Consider the following 16,241-nt stretch of genomic DNA (forward strand, 5'->3'; position numbering starts at 1 on the left):
TCTGAGAACTGGAAGAAAATGTAGAGATTCTCTAATCATAAGCCAAGACCCAGAAGAACTGTTGGCTGTAACTATAGTTAGTGATAGATGTGAAACTTTGGGAAATTTAAGGCTTCCCAAGTGGAGTAGCCTTTTTTTTTTTTTTTTTTAGATTTTATTTATTTGAGAGAGAGAACACAAGCAGGGGAAGGGGCAGAGGAAGAGGGAGAAGCAGACTCCCCCCCAAGTGGAGAGCCCCACGCAGAGCTCCATCCCAACCCTGAGATCATGACTGAAACTGAACTCAGATGCCTAACTGACTAAGCACCCAGGTGCCCCTCAAGTGGATTAGCATTTTGTTTGGCTGGGGAACTGTAATAAAATACATTATTATTCCTAAACTTTACCCCTCTTGGAATCCACACCTTGCCATGTTACTCTGTAGTTCCCATTAGAGTAGAATATATTTCACCATGTGTTCCAACCGGGCTTGGTCACATGACTTGCCTTGACCAAAGGAATGTAAGCAAATGGGATGTGAGCTAATGCTTTAATCGTGCTTGTGAGTTTAGGGTCCTTCTCTTGGACTCCTGACTTCCACTATGAGGAAAACATGCATTTGGTAGCCACTGGTCCAAGCAGTATAAGAGAAAGGTAGAGCACACCAGGCCCCCAAGCTGAAACCTGGAGTCAAATCTAACTAGTCGGGATCAGCTGAATCTCAACCAATACAAATTCATGGAAATGAGAAATAAATACTTACTGTCATATAAGATTTTACATTTGCTAGTTATGTAGCATTTTTATGATAGCAAGGTAATTCAAAGATAATATTTTACCTATTTTAATAATTTAGACCTCAACATTTCCATCGGACTGTGAGATTTTAAGGAAAAAAATCTTTCCCTCTCTCTGACACATATAAAAAATGATATATAGACACAAAAATGGAATACTACAACGAAGAAAAAGCCAGAGTTAGCGACAAAGAGTCACCTACTATGTACAGACCCTGTCTCTCATGCTGATTCAGTAGAGAAGTTAATGATCATTGGGCTCCTCATCCTCTCTAAAATAATATCAGCCAAACATTGCAGTTATAGCTTAAGTTATATAAAAATAGCACCACATAATATTGTGAGAAACATTATTTATACTAATGTAATATGTCACAAGGTATTATTATATCTCAATTAACCTGAATGCACAGAAATAGGAGTATTTTGGTTATCACTTTATGACTAATAAACCTCATCACTCCTCAGCTACCTCCACCACTACTACCCTAATTCAAGCCACCAGTATCCCTAGCCTGGAGTAGCTCAATAGCTTCTTTCTCCCACTTCTACCCATGTCCTCTACAGTCTATCCTCAACACAGTAGTTATAGTGATCCTTTTAAAAATATGTCAGATCATATCATTCTCCCATTCAAAACACTCCATTAGCTCATCAACTTATTCAAAGTGAGAGCCAAATTCCTTAAGTGTTGCCCACCAGCTCTTCGTGATCTTGCTAACCAACACCTCCATGTTTTTCTTCCTATTACATTCCCTTTGGCTCACTCTGCCGCAATCATCCTTGCTGGTTCTCAAACATGCCCAGCACACTCCTGCCTTGGGTCCTTTGCACCTGCTATTTCTCCTTCCTGAAACCATCTTTGCCAATATTTATATGATTCACTCCTTTACTTCATCCAGGTCTCTGCTTGAATGTTATCTTATCAAGAGAGCCTTCTGGGGATCCCTGGGTGGCGCAGCGGTTTAGCGCCTGCCTTTGGCCCAGGGCGCAATCCTGGAGACCCGGGATCGAGTCCCATGTCGGGCTCCCAGTGCATGGAGCCTGCTTCTCCCTCTGCCTATGTCTCTGCCTCTCTCTCTCTCTCTGTGTGTGTGTGACTATCATAAATAAATAAAAATTTTTAAAAAAGAGAGCCTTCTGTCTCTCTTTTTTTAAAGATCTTATTTATTCATTTGAGAGAGAGAGAGCATGAGCAGGGGGTAGGGGTTGCAGAGGCAGAGGGAGAAGTAGACTCCCTACTGAGCAGAGAGCCGCAGTGGGGCTTGACTCCCAGGACTCTGAGATCAAGACCTGAGCTGAAGGCAGAAGCCTAACTGACTGAGCCACCCAGGCTCCCCCGAGGGAGCCTTCTCTTCTCTCCAGGTATAAAACAGCTCCTCCTCACTCCATCCCTCTTGCCCTACTTTATGTGTCTTTAGCCCTTATCACTACCAGGCTCAATTACAAAAAACAAAACACAAAAGAATATGTTTATTTATTTACTATCTATCTTCCTAATCTATAATGCAAACCTCCATGAGAGCATAAATATGTATTATTCAATGCTACATCCTGGAACCTTAGAATACTGCCTGGCAAATCATAGGCCTATAGTAAATATTTGGTAGGTGAATGAATAAAGACAAAATATTATGAATTTTTCTGATAAAAACTATTAATGTAACTCAGAATTTTCAGAGCCACTTTTCTACATTGCATCCCTAATTAATAGTTAAGTGTTTAAAAATATGTTAAACTAATATGATAGCTTTTTTCCCTTGGACCTAAACACAGACACACACACACAAACATACACAACATTCACCAGCTAAACCATCTGAAAGACTGTATAGCACTCTTTTCCTTCACCTGGCTTAACACTTTTGACTATATTAAAGGGATATGTTGATTTCCTGTGCTATCCTAAAGCCAATTAATATTTCACCTACAATTCTGCATATGAATTAATAACAGTACTTTGTAAATGTCTGTAAAATATCAATAGAAAAATTGGCAAAAAGCTACAGGCATACAATTCAAGAAGACATACAAAGAACCAATAAATATATGAAAAATCTTCATTTCGTTTAATGTTCTTTAACGATTAACAGGGGGGTGAGGACTAGTGAGAACAGAATCACTTCAAGAAAATCAACACTATATGAGGTTTCTTACATTGATAAAGAAACCCAGTAGCTGGAAAGTCTACTCATGGACAAGGGTGTGGGGTCGAAATACCTGTGATGGAACAGTAGATGATGTGAGGAGCAATCTTGTCTATATCTTCATATCCCAGGCCCACTGCAGACAGTTTGCCAGGGACATAGTTTTCCACAAATACATCACAAACAGCTGCAAGCTGAGGAAAAAGGGGAAGATGAGTCAGACTTCTTAAGGGACTTCCAAACTTTCAACAAATCCCCACATGACACAATTCTTTCTAATTTCAGTAAACACAGTTGAACCTTACTTTGCAATAGTCCAGAAAAATCACAGGAAAAGTGAATTACAAAGTAGAATTAAACAAACATAAAGGCTCTCATCAACTACTGGAGGTATTACTGCCAACAAAACAACAGCCATTAAAATACTCAATTAAATATTGCGGCGTTAAGTGGATTCTGCTTATGTTATTTTTTTTTTTTTTGCTTATGTTAAATATAATATCCAGGTTACATGGTCCAAACATTTTCCCAAGAAGTTTAGGTAGAAAAGTTAAACTATATGTGTACAAATATATGAAAAACACCTTAAATCCTTTACAAAAAAACTAAATACAATGTCTTTGCTGTTCCCCACCCTTACTATGTAACATTCCTCATTACAACCTGCACATATAGGACTTAATACATGTAAATGTGATTCAGAAATGCTTTCATACTTTTCAAATGCTTCCTTTCCAAAGAGTTCTAAATGTATTTAATGAACCATTAAAAAAAAAAAAAAAAGATTAAACAGTAACCCAGTGAATCAGTAAATCAGAAACAAGGCCCAGAGTTTGATTCCCAGATCACTGCTCTTGAAACTGGAGGACAACGAACCAACGTACACCTTAAAAATTATTTTCAAAATTTCAATCGTGACTGCATTATCTCTTAAAAGGTCTGTTTTGAAATCATCCAAAAGTTATACTACCTCACCTAGAGAATTCATTACAATAATTCTTTTATTTTTTTGAAAATTTTATCTTTAAGTAATCTCTTTTTTTCTTAAAGATTTTATTAAAAAATAAAGAGAGAAACAGAGAGAGGCAGAGACATAGGCAGAGAAAGAAGCAGGCTCTCCTGGGGAGATCCCTAGGGACTCAATCCTAGGATCCCGGGATCATGCCCTGAGCCGAAGAGAGATGCCCAACCACTGAGCCACCCAGGCGTTCCTATTTTTAAATAATCTTTACACCCAGTGTGGGACCCAAACATACAAGCCCAAGAGCAAGAGTCACATGCTCCACCAACTGAGCCAGCCAGGTGCCCCCATTTCGGTAGTCCTTGAACATATCCAAGTGTCTAATAACTATTCAACAATTTTTAATTGCTATATTGACAGAGATTTAGATATAGTCATAAATACACACTAATAAAATAGAGGAAGACTCCAGATAAAGGTGGGCAAACTTTTTCCATAAAAGGTCAAATAGTAAATTTCTCAGCCTTTGCAGGCCACATACATTCCCTGTCGGATACTCTTCTTTACATTCCTTTAGCAATCTTTAAAAAGTATAAAACCCACTCTTAGTCCATAAACCATTCAGAAACAAATATGATCTGAGATCACGTTACTGAGAACCTCTCCTTTAGATTGAAAAGATTAATTAGCATAAACTGTAGATGGAAACATGTAAATAAATTGAGTGCCTGTCTGTTCTTGTGTCACTAAATTTGGAATATATAGTTGAAATTGTCAGACTTAACGAAATTTGGAGGCAGAAGTAATCCTACGAAACATCTCAATGAAATAACCAGTCACCCAGTCAGCAGAGCTCCTGAAACAGTGGCACCAGAGGCCAGGTAACCACTTATCTAGAGAGGAATGATAAATATATTAAGATATAGGACAGAGAGAGAAAGGTTGAAGTATGCACTCCAAATCTCAAGCCATATAGGAATCTTTCCAAATTTCAGGCTAACATTTGAAACCATGGAAACCAATTAACATTTGAGCAATTTTTCACATAAGCAACTCCATGCAGGGAGAGTTCCAATAAAGATGCATTTACTTATTTATTGTTAACGACAACCAAGTATTGCTTAGGGGATTGGGGAGAGGGCAGGTGTTAGTAGTAAATAAAACAAAAAGCTGCACTTAACTTCAACTTATTTCACAAATTTTTCTAAACCTCTATTTACTATTTATAAGGCACTCCTGTGGGCAGTAAAGAAAAACTACATCAAACATATCTAGGTTTCTACACCGGTCAGCTCTTGCTGCATATATTCTGCATGATGCATTATAGAGTACCTTATGCAAATGACATTTAACAAATTATTTTTAATTTTTTTAAATATTTTATTTATTTATTCATAAGACACAGGGAGAGAGGCAGAGATTTAGGCAGAGGAAGAAGAAGGCTTCCTGCAGGAAGCCTGATGCAGGACTCAATCCAGGATCCCAGTATCATGACCTGAGCCAAAGGCAGATGCTCAACCACTGAGCCACCCAGGTGCCCCTATTTTTAATTTTTAAAAGCCCTGTGTGGGTTCCTTAAGAAGTTAAACATAGAATTACCATATGACCCAAAAAATACCTCTTCTAGGTATACACTCAAAAGAATTGAAAATAGGGACTCAAACAGATACTTGTCCCAGATGCAAATGTTCACAGCAGCATTATTCACAGTAGCCACAAGGTGAAAATTATCCAAGTGTCCATCAACAGACAAATGTACCTATCCATGAAATGGAATATTACTCAGTCGTAAAAAAGATGATGTTCTGATACATGCTACAACATGGACAAACCTTGAAAACATTATTCTAAGTGAAATTAACCGACACAGCAGTACAAATATTGTATGATTTCACTTATATAAACTACTCAGAATAGGCAAATCCATAAAGACACAAAGTCGATGAGAGATTATCAGGGGCTAGAGAGAGAAGGAAGGAGAAAACTATTGCTTTCACCCCAGTTTCTGTCTGGGGTGATGCAACATTTTAGAAACACATCAGTAAGGATTGCACACTATTATGAATGTAATTCATGTACTTAAAAATGATTAAAATGGGAATTTCTATGTTTTATACTACCACAATAAAAAAAATTTTACCTGTGTAAGGTATTTGTATTTTCAGACTTCTGTGGAATCCTAAATTATATCTCAATCTACACCAAGTATTCAAATGGACCACAATAAAACTCACTGGTTCAGTAAAACAAGAAAATAAACATCATTAATAAGTTATGCTAATAGAAAAGTATTAAAAATATTTTAAGTTACCAAAACAAGCAGATTAAAACACATTATACATGGTATTACCTCACGTTTGGGGGGGGAAATGAGCATATAATGGAATAAGGAGATTTGACATGATTCATTAAAATATTAATATTTTTGCATAAACATGCATTAGTACTTGTTTAACAAGTCAAAAATTCTTTTAACTAAAAAGAGCTGTGCACAGAGCACCATGTAGTTTGGCTCTATGATGTCCTAAGAAAAATACAGAAAAGATGAGTTTAAGAGCAATAACAATTCTACTGATAAAGATAGAGAGTAGTTTTTATGCTTACCCAAGAACTGAGTACATATGCACTATAATATTTATTCAGAACTATCCCTAGAAAAGTATATAGGGCAGAAATTATTCTTTTCTCTATCCTATAAATATTTATTTTAAATATGTCCTAGCCACTTGCTAGATATTGATTCTTATTTGTTCTGTCATTCAACACATTCTCTCTCCCTCTGTTTCGGGATATTCAGTCATTTCAAGATCATGTGTGTTCCAAACAGCTTCAGCTAATCATTCATAAAAATTCTAACACAAGAGTGCTATAATTAGAGTCATCAGAAAACTCCCTCGGAGTTATAATTGCTCTCCACTCTAACTACAAGTGTTATAAATGACAATTATCTCAAGGGAGACCAAGTGTTTACTTCATTTCCCTGATACTATAATCTACTAGGAAATAAAGTGAGAAGACTGGTTTCCAGTTTTACTGGTGATCACCTCTTCCTCATCTAAGTACTCACAAATCACCTAAAACATCTATTCTAGAATCTGGCCCAGAATAAAAAGCAAGCACAATTTTGTATGAGTTAGAGAAGCTACTATCTTTTTCTGTCTGAAAGAGAAAAAAGAAAATCTTCCGTCTGGTCACAGAATTAAATAAGAACTAAAATTAATTTGAAATATAGAGTATCTGATTCTGAGTTCTCTTCACTAGATGTAATTTAAGAACAAAGTGGAGATCAGAAATAGAAAGGAAAGTGATGATAATAATTTATCCACATTTATGAACAAAGAAATCATAAAAGTAATTTCTAAAATGTTATATCAAAGAATATGCTTATTGGTAGGAAATGTATTCTGAAAGATGTCAGCACAAAGTTTCATATTTTTCACTTTAAAATAATTCAAGGGGGCAGTCCAGGTGGTTCAGCAGTTTAGCATTGTCTTCAGACCAGGTTGTAGTCCTAGGGACCTGGGATCAGGTCCCACATCAGGCTCCCTGCATGGGGCCTGCTTCTCCCTCTGCCTGTGTCTCTGCCTCTCTCTCTCTCTCTGTGTCTCATGAATAAATAAATAAAATCTTTAAATTCAAGAGGTGCCTGGGGTGCCTGGTTAAGCATCTGACTCCTGATTTCAGCTCAGGTCATGATCTCAGAGTCGTGAGATCAAGCCCTGCATTGATCTCCACATTCAGTATGGAGTCTGCTTGAGATTCTCTCTCCCTCTTCCTTTGCCCCTCCTCCTACTCGCTCTAAATAAATGAATAAATAAATAAATAAATCTTTTAAGAAGTTAAAATAGTTCAAAAATACATACGCAAACACACACATAGGTATACATATGTAAATAAGCAAATATAGCAAAATATTAAAATTATTGCAACGAGGCATAGGGTTAAAGAAAGTTCCTTATATTCTTCTTTCAACTCTTCTATATCTTTGAATTTTTCATAATAAAATGTTGGAAAAATATAAAATCCATGACATTGCTCTGTGGACCATAACATGTGCACACAAAATGGATATTGTGACTGTCAACTAATTAACACAGAGAATTATCTGAAATATAAATGACAGGTCAGAAAATTATTAAATCATATTGTTATGAAAATATCAGGCTCTACCTAGATTTTCTAAGCAGAGTTTTGTTTTTTGCACAAGCTGTTTTTGGTTAGCCTGTAGATAAAGGAGTCATATTTTTTGAAGCTCTCATGTATCCAGTTGATTGCTTTGTATGCTACTTTGGAACCGTTTCCATAAACTAAACTCATTATATTAGCAACCATAGCCACCATGGCCTGAATACAGAGGTTTTTTTGCTACTCTTAAGTTAAAAGAGAAATTGATGCCAGAAAGATTAAAAAGACTAAGCAAAAAATAATTTCTCCCCTAGGCAATAAGATTTGTAACATGCTAAAAGCTAAAAACATATAATTAGCTAAAAGCAATAGACATGAATATGTCCCCATACAATCTATTTAAGTTTAATATGACTTGAAATGTACTTTATTATTAACAATCAGACATGAAGAGAAATCAAGCCCATAATGAAAGTCAACTTAAAGTTGTTACAGTATGGGCAGCCCCAGTGGCCCAGTGGTTCAGCGCCAACTTCGGCCCAGGGCCTGATCCTGGGTTCCCGGGATCGAGTCCCACATCAGGCTCCTGCATGGAGCCTGCTTCTCCCTCTGCCTGTGTCTCTGCCTCTCTCTCTCTCACTCTTGCTGTCTCTCAAGAATAAGTAAATAAAATCAATCTTAAAAAAAAAAAGTTGTTACAGTATGGTAGAAGATTGGCAAGATTCTAGGACAGTGAGAAGGAACTCCTGGAGATCCATTTACTTTGGTCAGAATTACACATGCAGGCCTAAAATACTCAAATGTACACTTATGTCTTACTAGCAAGAGTATGAATTCCACCTAATACTGCCCCACTGAGAAGCTCTAATGAAATTGAAAAGTATTTGCTCAATCAAATCTGAAACCTTGACTACTTAGGTTAAAATATGAGAATGGTCTGTAATAGAAGCAAGGAAGCAGGAACTGTGACCACTGAAGGTGAAATGGAGAGACAGAAAAACAGAAAGAGGAGAATTAAGGCAAGAACAATCTCCTAAAACCAATTAAAATAAAATGAAATAACCACTGAGGAGAAGATAAAAAAAGAATGGTCTGAGAATGAAGACTATGGGAATTGGGTCCCACATCACTGGGTTCAAATTTCAGCCCCTTCCTTTACCAGCTATGCAATCTTTGGAGCATCACTTGAGCCCCATGCAACTTATTTCTCTCCCATGATTCTAATACCCATTTACAAGTAAAATTCTGAGGATTTGAGATCACATATGGAAAGTGCTCAAGCCTAAGATCTGATACAGAGAAGGCATTTGGTCAATAGTAGACAGCATTATGACTGAGTACTTTCACAAAGTAGAGAAATATTATGCACAACATAAAAGAAATTTTACTTAAACAAATGTAAAGTTAAATTCTTAAATGGTATTTACAGCAACATTAGAGATTACAAATGAAACAAAGTTTTAAAACACCTTTACTCTGATGTTCAAATCCCCAATTACAACCCAAGTGGCAAGATATCTTCCAAAGAGCATACTCTACCTCTTTGATGATTTTCACTCCTTTTGGATCCTTGATATTAACAGCTATACTCTAAAAATTAAAATATAATACATTAAAATAGTATCATAAAGGCTTTCATATTACTGACAGTTCAGTAAGGGAGCCACTCATATCACATGTTCTCCTCTCAAAGCAAGTGCATTTTCCTTATGAAGAAACATTTAAATTATATTTACTGATTTTATTTGCAATGTAGATATATTAAGATGATAGCAAGGATTACAGGAAAAAATTTCAAATAATAATACCAAGTGTTAGGCAATCAGCAATCACCGAAAGAAAAAAAATGTAAAGAATCAAATAATTTATTTCTTTAATAAAATTATTTCCATTTTAAACCATTATAGATTCTCATCAAATATTTTAAGTTATTACAGAGGAAGATTAGTTAAAAAAAAAAGCTCTCTTTTTTCTATTTGGTAACTGGTGAATGAATAAAATTTCACCTTCTTTTAAACATTAATTATATATACAAAAAAGGATAGAAATCAATGAGCCAAGGTGATATCAACAGTTTTGTTGTTACAAGAGAAATACAAAGAAAAAACAAAGAAATTATATTCTTACTTTTTTATTTCGATTAACACTGAGAAAATAAGCACTTTCTCTCCCCACAAAAGGTGGTCCCCAAGTTCGTGTATCATCGCCAGCTCCTGAAAACAACAGTATAAGCTATAAAGTTTTAACTATGAAACATCATGAGACATTCAAACCAACATTCACCCATCATACACATTCACAGGTGCCTAAGGAAAATCAGCACAGTTCAGTGGAACTGGCAATCTAGAGGGACCATGAGAACTTGTGGGAACTGTCCAAACTCTACCCATTCATGTTATTCACTAAATCCTTCCATATCATCTTTCACTAGAATCCATGTCTGACAGTCAATATCCAGAAAGAAATCTACTGGCAATCTTTATATTTAATAAATGGCAATTTGAAAGAAAAAAAAATAATTCTCAGTTTTTGAGTAAGTTGGTCAGCTCTCTCTGTGTTTCTTGGCATTAAATCTGCAAAGAAATGCTGAGTCTGCAAAAGATTTTTGTTAAATATTATTTAAACTAGAATAATGGTAAATGAAATTCTATAATAAAATGGCATCATAAATAAATAAATAAATCTCTAAGTTTCTGGGAAATCCCAGAAATAAACCCAAGCATATGTGGTTAACTGATATATGACAAGGGAACCAAGAATGCTCAATGGAGAAAAGACAGTCTTTTCAACAAATGGTACCAGTATAATTGGATACTCACTGGTAAAAGAATAAAACTCAACCCATATCTTATACCACTCATCACTCACAAAAATTAATTCAAGAAGGATTAAAGATTTAAACATAAGACCTGAAACCATGAAACTCCTAGAAGAAGACATAAGGACAAAAGCTTGACATGGATCTTGGTAATCATTTTTTTGGATTGACACCAAAAGCACAAGCAACAAAATCAAAAATAAACAAGTGGAACTTATTTTCAAACTGAAAAGCTTCTGCACGGCAAAGGAAACCATCAACAAAGTGAAAAGACAACCTACATGCTGTGTGATGACTATAGCTAACAGTACTGTATGATATATAGGAAATTTGTTGAGAGTAAATTCTAATAGTTCTCAGCACAAGGAGAAATTTTTTTCCTTTATTCTTCTCTTCTTTCTTTTTATCATATCTACATGAGAAGATGGCTGTTAGCTGAACCTATTGTAGTAATAATGTGGTAACAATGTATGTAAATCAAACTATCATGCCATGTGCCTCAAACTTATACAGGGATGTATGTTAATTATTTCTCATTACAATTGGAAAAAAAATTTGTGTTATAGCGACCAATCAGAAAAGGCAAAATAAGTTACTGAATAGCAGATTCATTTATTTTCAAATTCTAGAATAAAATTTTAGTCAACTAGGTCTTGCTTCAAGGTAAAAGGTTAAAACCATCAATATTGAGGCACCTGGGTGGCTCAGTGGTTGAGCATCTGCCTTTGGCTCAGATCATGATCCCAGGTCCTGGGATTGAGTCCCACATCGGGCTCCCTGCATGGAGCCTGCTTCTCCCTCTGCCTGTGTCTCTGCCTCTCTCTGTCTCTCATGAAAAAATAAATAAAATCTTGAAAAAAATAAAACCATCAAAATATAGGGGTTTTTTTTCTGGACACCTACTTTAAGTGATATATTTGTGTTAGATTCAAAGACAACACTTTGAAGAGTTACAGAAAAACTTTCCTTTGCACAAAAAGCAACTGACAAACAATGTAGACAGCTCAGAAAAATCTATCAATGACTAAATGGCACAAAATAGTATCATTAAGAATTTTATAATATAAGGTCTGGTCAAATATTGATAGCAGAAACTAATCACTATATAAGTAATTAAAATCACAGTATTTATCACTAGCCCCCAAGAAGAAACTACTTGTGAATATGAGTTAAAAGTTTAAATTCTAATCTCATCTAAATGATATAATTAATCTATTAGCCCAGTGACTTTATCACTGAATCTGATCAAGAAAAACAGACATAGCCTTTTGGAAAACAAAACAGAGACCAAAGATCAGACTTATTTATTTAAAAACAAAACAAAACAAAACAAAAAACTCACAAGAGAAAAGAGGATAAAAGAAAAGAAACATTAGTTCCAACTGGAGATAAACCAATAACAAAACAAACCAGTCAATGGTAAGCATCAAATGGAATGGCATGCTCAAAACATCAGGGGGGAAAATGAACTACAAGATGCCAGAAAGGCAATCTTCCAGTAAAAAAAAACAGGTAAAAGCTTCATGGAAAAGGTAGGTGCGAATCTGGATCTTCAAGATTAGACAAGACCTCTCAGAGTCAAGAGAAAATCCAGCCACTTCCATTATTTTGAAGCCTCCAATACCTTAATTTTTTTTATTAAATAAAGCAACATCAAGATAGGCCTAAAATTAGATAATTTTAAATGTTTACATTCATCTCTCAGGTAGAAATAATGTCAGGAATCTCAACTGGAGGCCTACCTGGCTTTCCCAACCAGGGCTTTAGAGAGGATAAGTGGCCTCTAAAAAGAATCAGCTGTGATGGTACATAATAGGAAATAAAGGCAAAAGGTCACAAACTGGGGAAACTGGCAGTTGAGAGATATTTTCTTTGACTCACACAGAATTTAAACTTTTTAACTAGCCACCATGATTTCAAAGTCTGGAGATCTCATGTAAACTTTCAGACTGCCTTTCTTAAATATTATTTCAAAATATTCAATCCATTCAGCAAATATTTACTGGGCACCTACTATGTCACAGACACTGCTCTAGGCAGAGCAGACACAGCTGTGAACAAAAGACCATGCCCCTGCCTTCATATATATCCCTGCCTATGGGGCACAGTCCACAAGTACCAGCAGCATCATTTGCTGCCCTACGTAGTCTATGTCACTCAGTTAGGTTACTGCAGAAAGAAGAAGAAAATGTATATGTTCTTTGATTACAAAAATAAGAATAATCCAAGTCCCAAGTCAGAAAATGATAACAAAATAAAGAACTGAAGAAGTGGACATTAAAAAAAAAAAAAAAGTCTAGTTCTCTCCTGAACTTTGAAAATCCTGCCAAGTCATTTTTCCTCAGATCTGTGTTGAATAACTATCTCAAAAATACAAAATAGTTAAACATGCAATATGAACATTAAAATGCACTGGGCAGAAGGGTTAAGGGAAAGAGCAATCAGGAAAAAAACAATGAACAACTATGTGCTAGGAACAAAGCTTGATACCAAGTGTATGACTGTGGGACATAAAGGCCTAGACAAAGGAAGGAGAAAGGAGAAATAAGGCCTACATAACAGGAAATAACGATCTCTAAAATTTATACAATGACAAATATTTAGACTAGTGATCAACTGAAATAGAAAGAGAAATTAGATCAGATGCTCTGTCTAGGATTGGAAGACCCAATGGCTGAAATTAGAACGTGCTGTGGTGTTGAATTCATATAATAATATGGAACTTAAAGTTTTATGAAACCTGGAAAAGAAAAAAAAGGTATTCAGCTAGAAAGTAAACATTATCCAGCATGCAGCCAGTATCAACCAGAAATGATAAACATCAATGACTAGATATATGAAGCATTCATTATATCCGGAAAGCAGGATTCTCCAGGCTCTCCTACCACCTGGTTCCTGATAAACAGAGGGTCAAATAAATACAATATAATAATATGTAATACTCCCCATGCTGTCAGAGAATCTTCTGCTAATTCGTTTGACCTCCTGAGAATTCTATTCAGCTGAGAGTTAAATCTTCTACACCATGTGGTCTACTTTATAGCATTTAATCACTTATGAGAAATTAATAAGGTGATATAATTATAAACTAGTCTTTTATGAGTCTCACAGATATATTCACACTGTTCAAGGCCAGACCATTTTCATCAAATTGGTAATTCTGCTCTATATCCATAAGGTTTCAACTTAAAGAATAAATAATGATGCTGTTTTGAAACCTTCTGAAACAAGGTCTTTATAGGATGATGTAAAGGGTATGGAGAATGTGAACTCTGCCCTTTAAGTGCTTGTAGGAGAGAAAGAGCATACATGACACTGGTCTAAACAACTTTCAATAACAGCATGAACTAAACACCAAAATACTAAGAAGGCACCCAAAAAAAGTGAGAATTCTGTACACAAAATAGGTTTACTTGGAAAAGGGGAAAGAAGAAATAGGAAAGATGTCAGATGAGAAGCAAGGGACGCCTGGGTGGCTCAGCTGTTGAGTGTCTGCCTTTGGCTCAGGGCATGATTCCAGGGTCCTGGGATCGAGTCCCACGACGGGCTCCCTGCATGGAGCCTGCTTCTCCCTCTGCCTGTGTCTCTGCCTCTCTCTGTGTGTCTCTCGCAAACAAAATCTGTCTCTACCTCTCTCTGTCTCTCATGAATAAATAAATAAATTAAAAATCTTTTTTTAAAAATGGTGTTTATAAAAAAAAAAAAAGACCTGATCTCAGCATCAGTGATTCTGATCTCAAAATCTCAAAATCTTTAAAATTATAAAATGAGGAAATCTTTCTTTTGTTAAAAACAGAAAAGAATGACTTATATTAGAGTATCAGGGTTCCTTCTGGAAGGACTCTGATTCCCTTTCTTTCTCTCCTTCTTGTGTGTCCTTACAGGAAGGGAGTGTGGCCAGGCCAACTCTGAACTCAGCCCCAACGGGAAGGCTTGTGTGGGGCTAAGGAGGACCAGGACCAGAGCGGAGTGCATGGATGTCCTTATCAGCTGTGTACTTTTGGACAAACTAGTTGTCTCTCTGTGTTTCTGTCTTCTCTTCTATAATTGAAGAATAATAAAACATCATCCCATAAGGTTGTTGGAGAGATTAAATAAATATAGGCAAAGTACTTAGAACTGTAGAACTGTCCCTGGCACTATGATAAGCATTGGCATCACTGTTACTACATGGTGCATCTCAGTTTCTGTCAGAGGCTTTCAGGTGCATGTGAAGGACCTGGCCTAAGCCTTACCCCTTGGCACTTATAAAAAGTAAGAAGAAATCATTAGTATAGGTTCAGAAGAAAATAAAGAATGGAGAAGAAAAAATAATCTTTTCATTTCAATTCTCTCCTCATCCCATATACAGACACATGGAAAAAAAGAAAGAAAGAAAGAAAGAAAGAAAGAAAGAAAGAAAGAAAGGAAGGAAGGAAGGAAGGAAGGAAGGAAGGAAGGAAGGAAGGAAGGAAGGAAGGAAGGAAGGAAGGAAAAAAAGAAAAGAAAAAAAAGAAAGAAAAGAAAAAAGAAAAGAAAGAAAAGAAAAGAAAAGAAAAAAAGAAAAGAAAAGGAAAGAGAAAAAGAAAAGAAACAGTTAAAAATTGTATTAGTTTGGGGCACCTGGCTTGCTCTGTCAGAAAAGCATGTGACTCTTGACCTCAGGGTTGTGAGTACAAGACCCATGTTAAGCGTAGAGATTACTCAAAAATAAAATCTTGGGGATCCCTGGGTGGCGCAGCAGTTTAGCGCCTGCCTTTGGCCCAGGGCGCGATCCTGGAGACCCAGGATCGAATCCCACGTCGGGCTCCCGGTGCATGGAGCCTGCTTCTCCCTCTGCCTATGTCTCTGTCTGTCTGTCTGTCTGTCTCTCTCTCTCTCTCTCTCTGTGTGACTATCATAAATAAATAAAAATAAATAAATAAAATAAAAAATAAAATCTTGGGCAGCCCAGGTGGCTCAGCGGTTTAGCGCCGCCTTCAGCCCAGGGCGCGATCCTGGAGACCCGGATCGAATCCCACGTCGGGCTCCCGGTGCATGGAGCCTGCTTCTCCCTCTGCCTGTGTCTCTGCCTCTCTCTCTCTCTCTCTCTCTCTGTCTCCCATGAATAAATAAATTAAATAAAATCTAAAAAAAAAAAAAAGTATAAGAAACTGTATTAGTCTTTATGTTTTAAAGGGAGCAACAGCTTTACCTGGTCTTTCCACTTTTATAACTTCTGCTCCAAGATCTCCTAAATTCATAGTAGCAAACGGTCCCGCCAGTACTCTACAATATTAACAATGACAAATAATTATCAACTTGAAGAATTTTATATTGATTCTTAATAGCCTATTAACATAGACAAGGTCATATAATGATAGCAAATTAAAATTGTTAAAACTCCTCAGAACAGTAATTTGGCCTTATGTATTAAGAGCTTTTAAAAAGTATAT

General features: G+C 36.2%; 1 protein-coding gene across 2 annotated transcripts in view; it reads right to left on the reverse strand.

Moving 5' to 3' along the window:
* Nucleotides 1–16,241, reverse strand: part of SUGCT (succinyl-CoA:glutarate-CoA transferase) — a 713,960-nt gene that overhangs the window by 670,567 nt on the left and 27,152 nt on the right. For both annotated transcript variants that reach the window (XM_025449593.3, XM_025449590.3), the window contains exons 3-6: nt 16,001–16,074; nt 10,137–10,222; nt 9,549–9,599; nt 2,997–3,117 (exon numbers count right to left, since the gene is read on the reverse strand). In XM_025449593.3, the coding sequence (XP_025305378.1) occupies nt 2,997–3,117; nt 9,549–9,599; nt 10,137–10,222; nt 16,001–16,074 (332 nt within the window). The remainder of the gene's footprint in view (nt 1–2,996; nt 3,118–9,548; nt 9,600–10,136; nt 10,223–16,000; nt 16,075–16,241) is intronic.

The sequence above is a fragment of the Canis lupus genome, chromosome 18 (genome assembly GCF_003254725.2).
Source record: "Canis lupus dingo isolate Sandy chromosome 18, ASM325472v2, whole genome shotgun sequence".
Classification (NCBI taxonomy): Eukaryota; Metazoa; Chordata; class Mammalia; order Carnivora; family Canidae; genus Canis; species Canis lupus.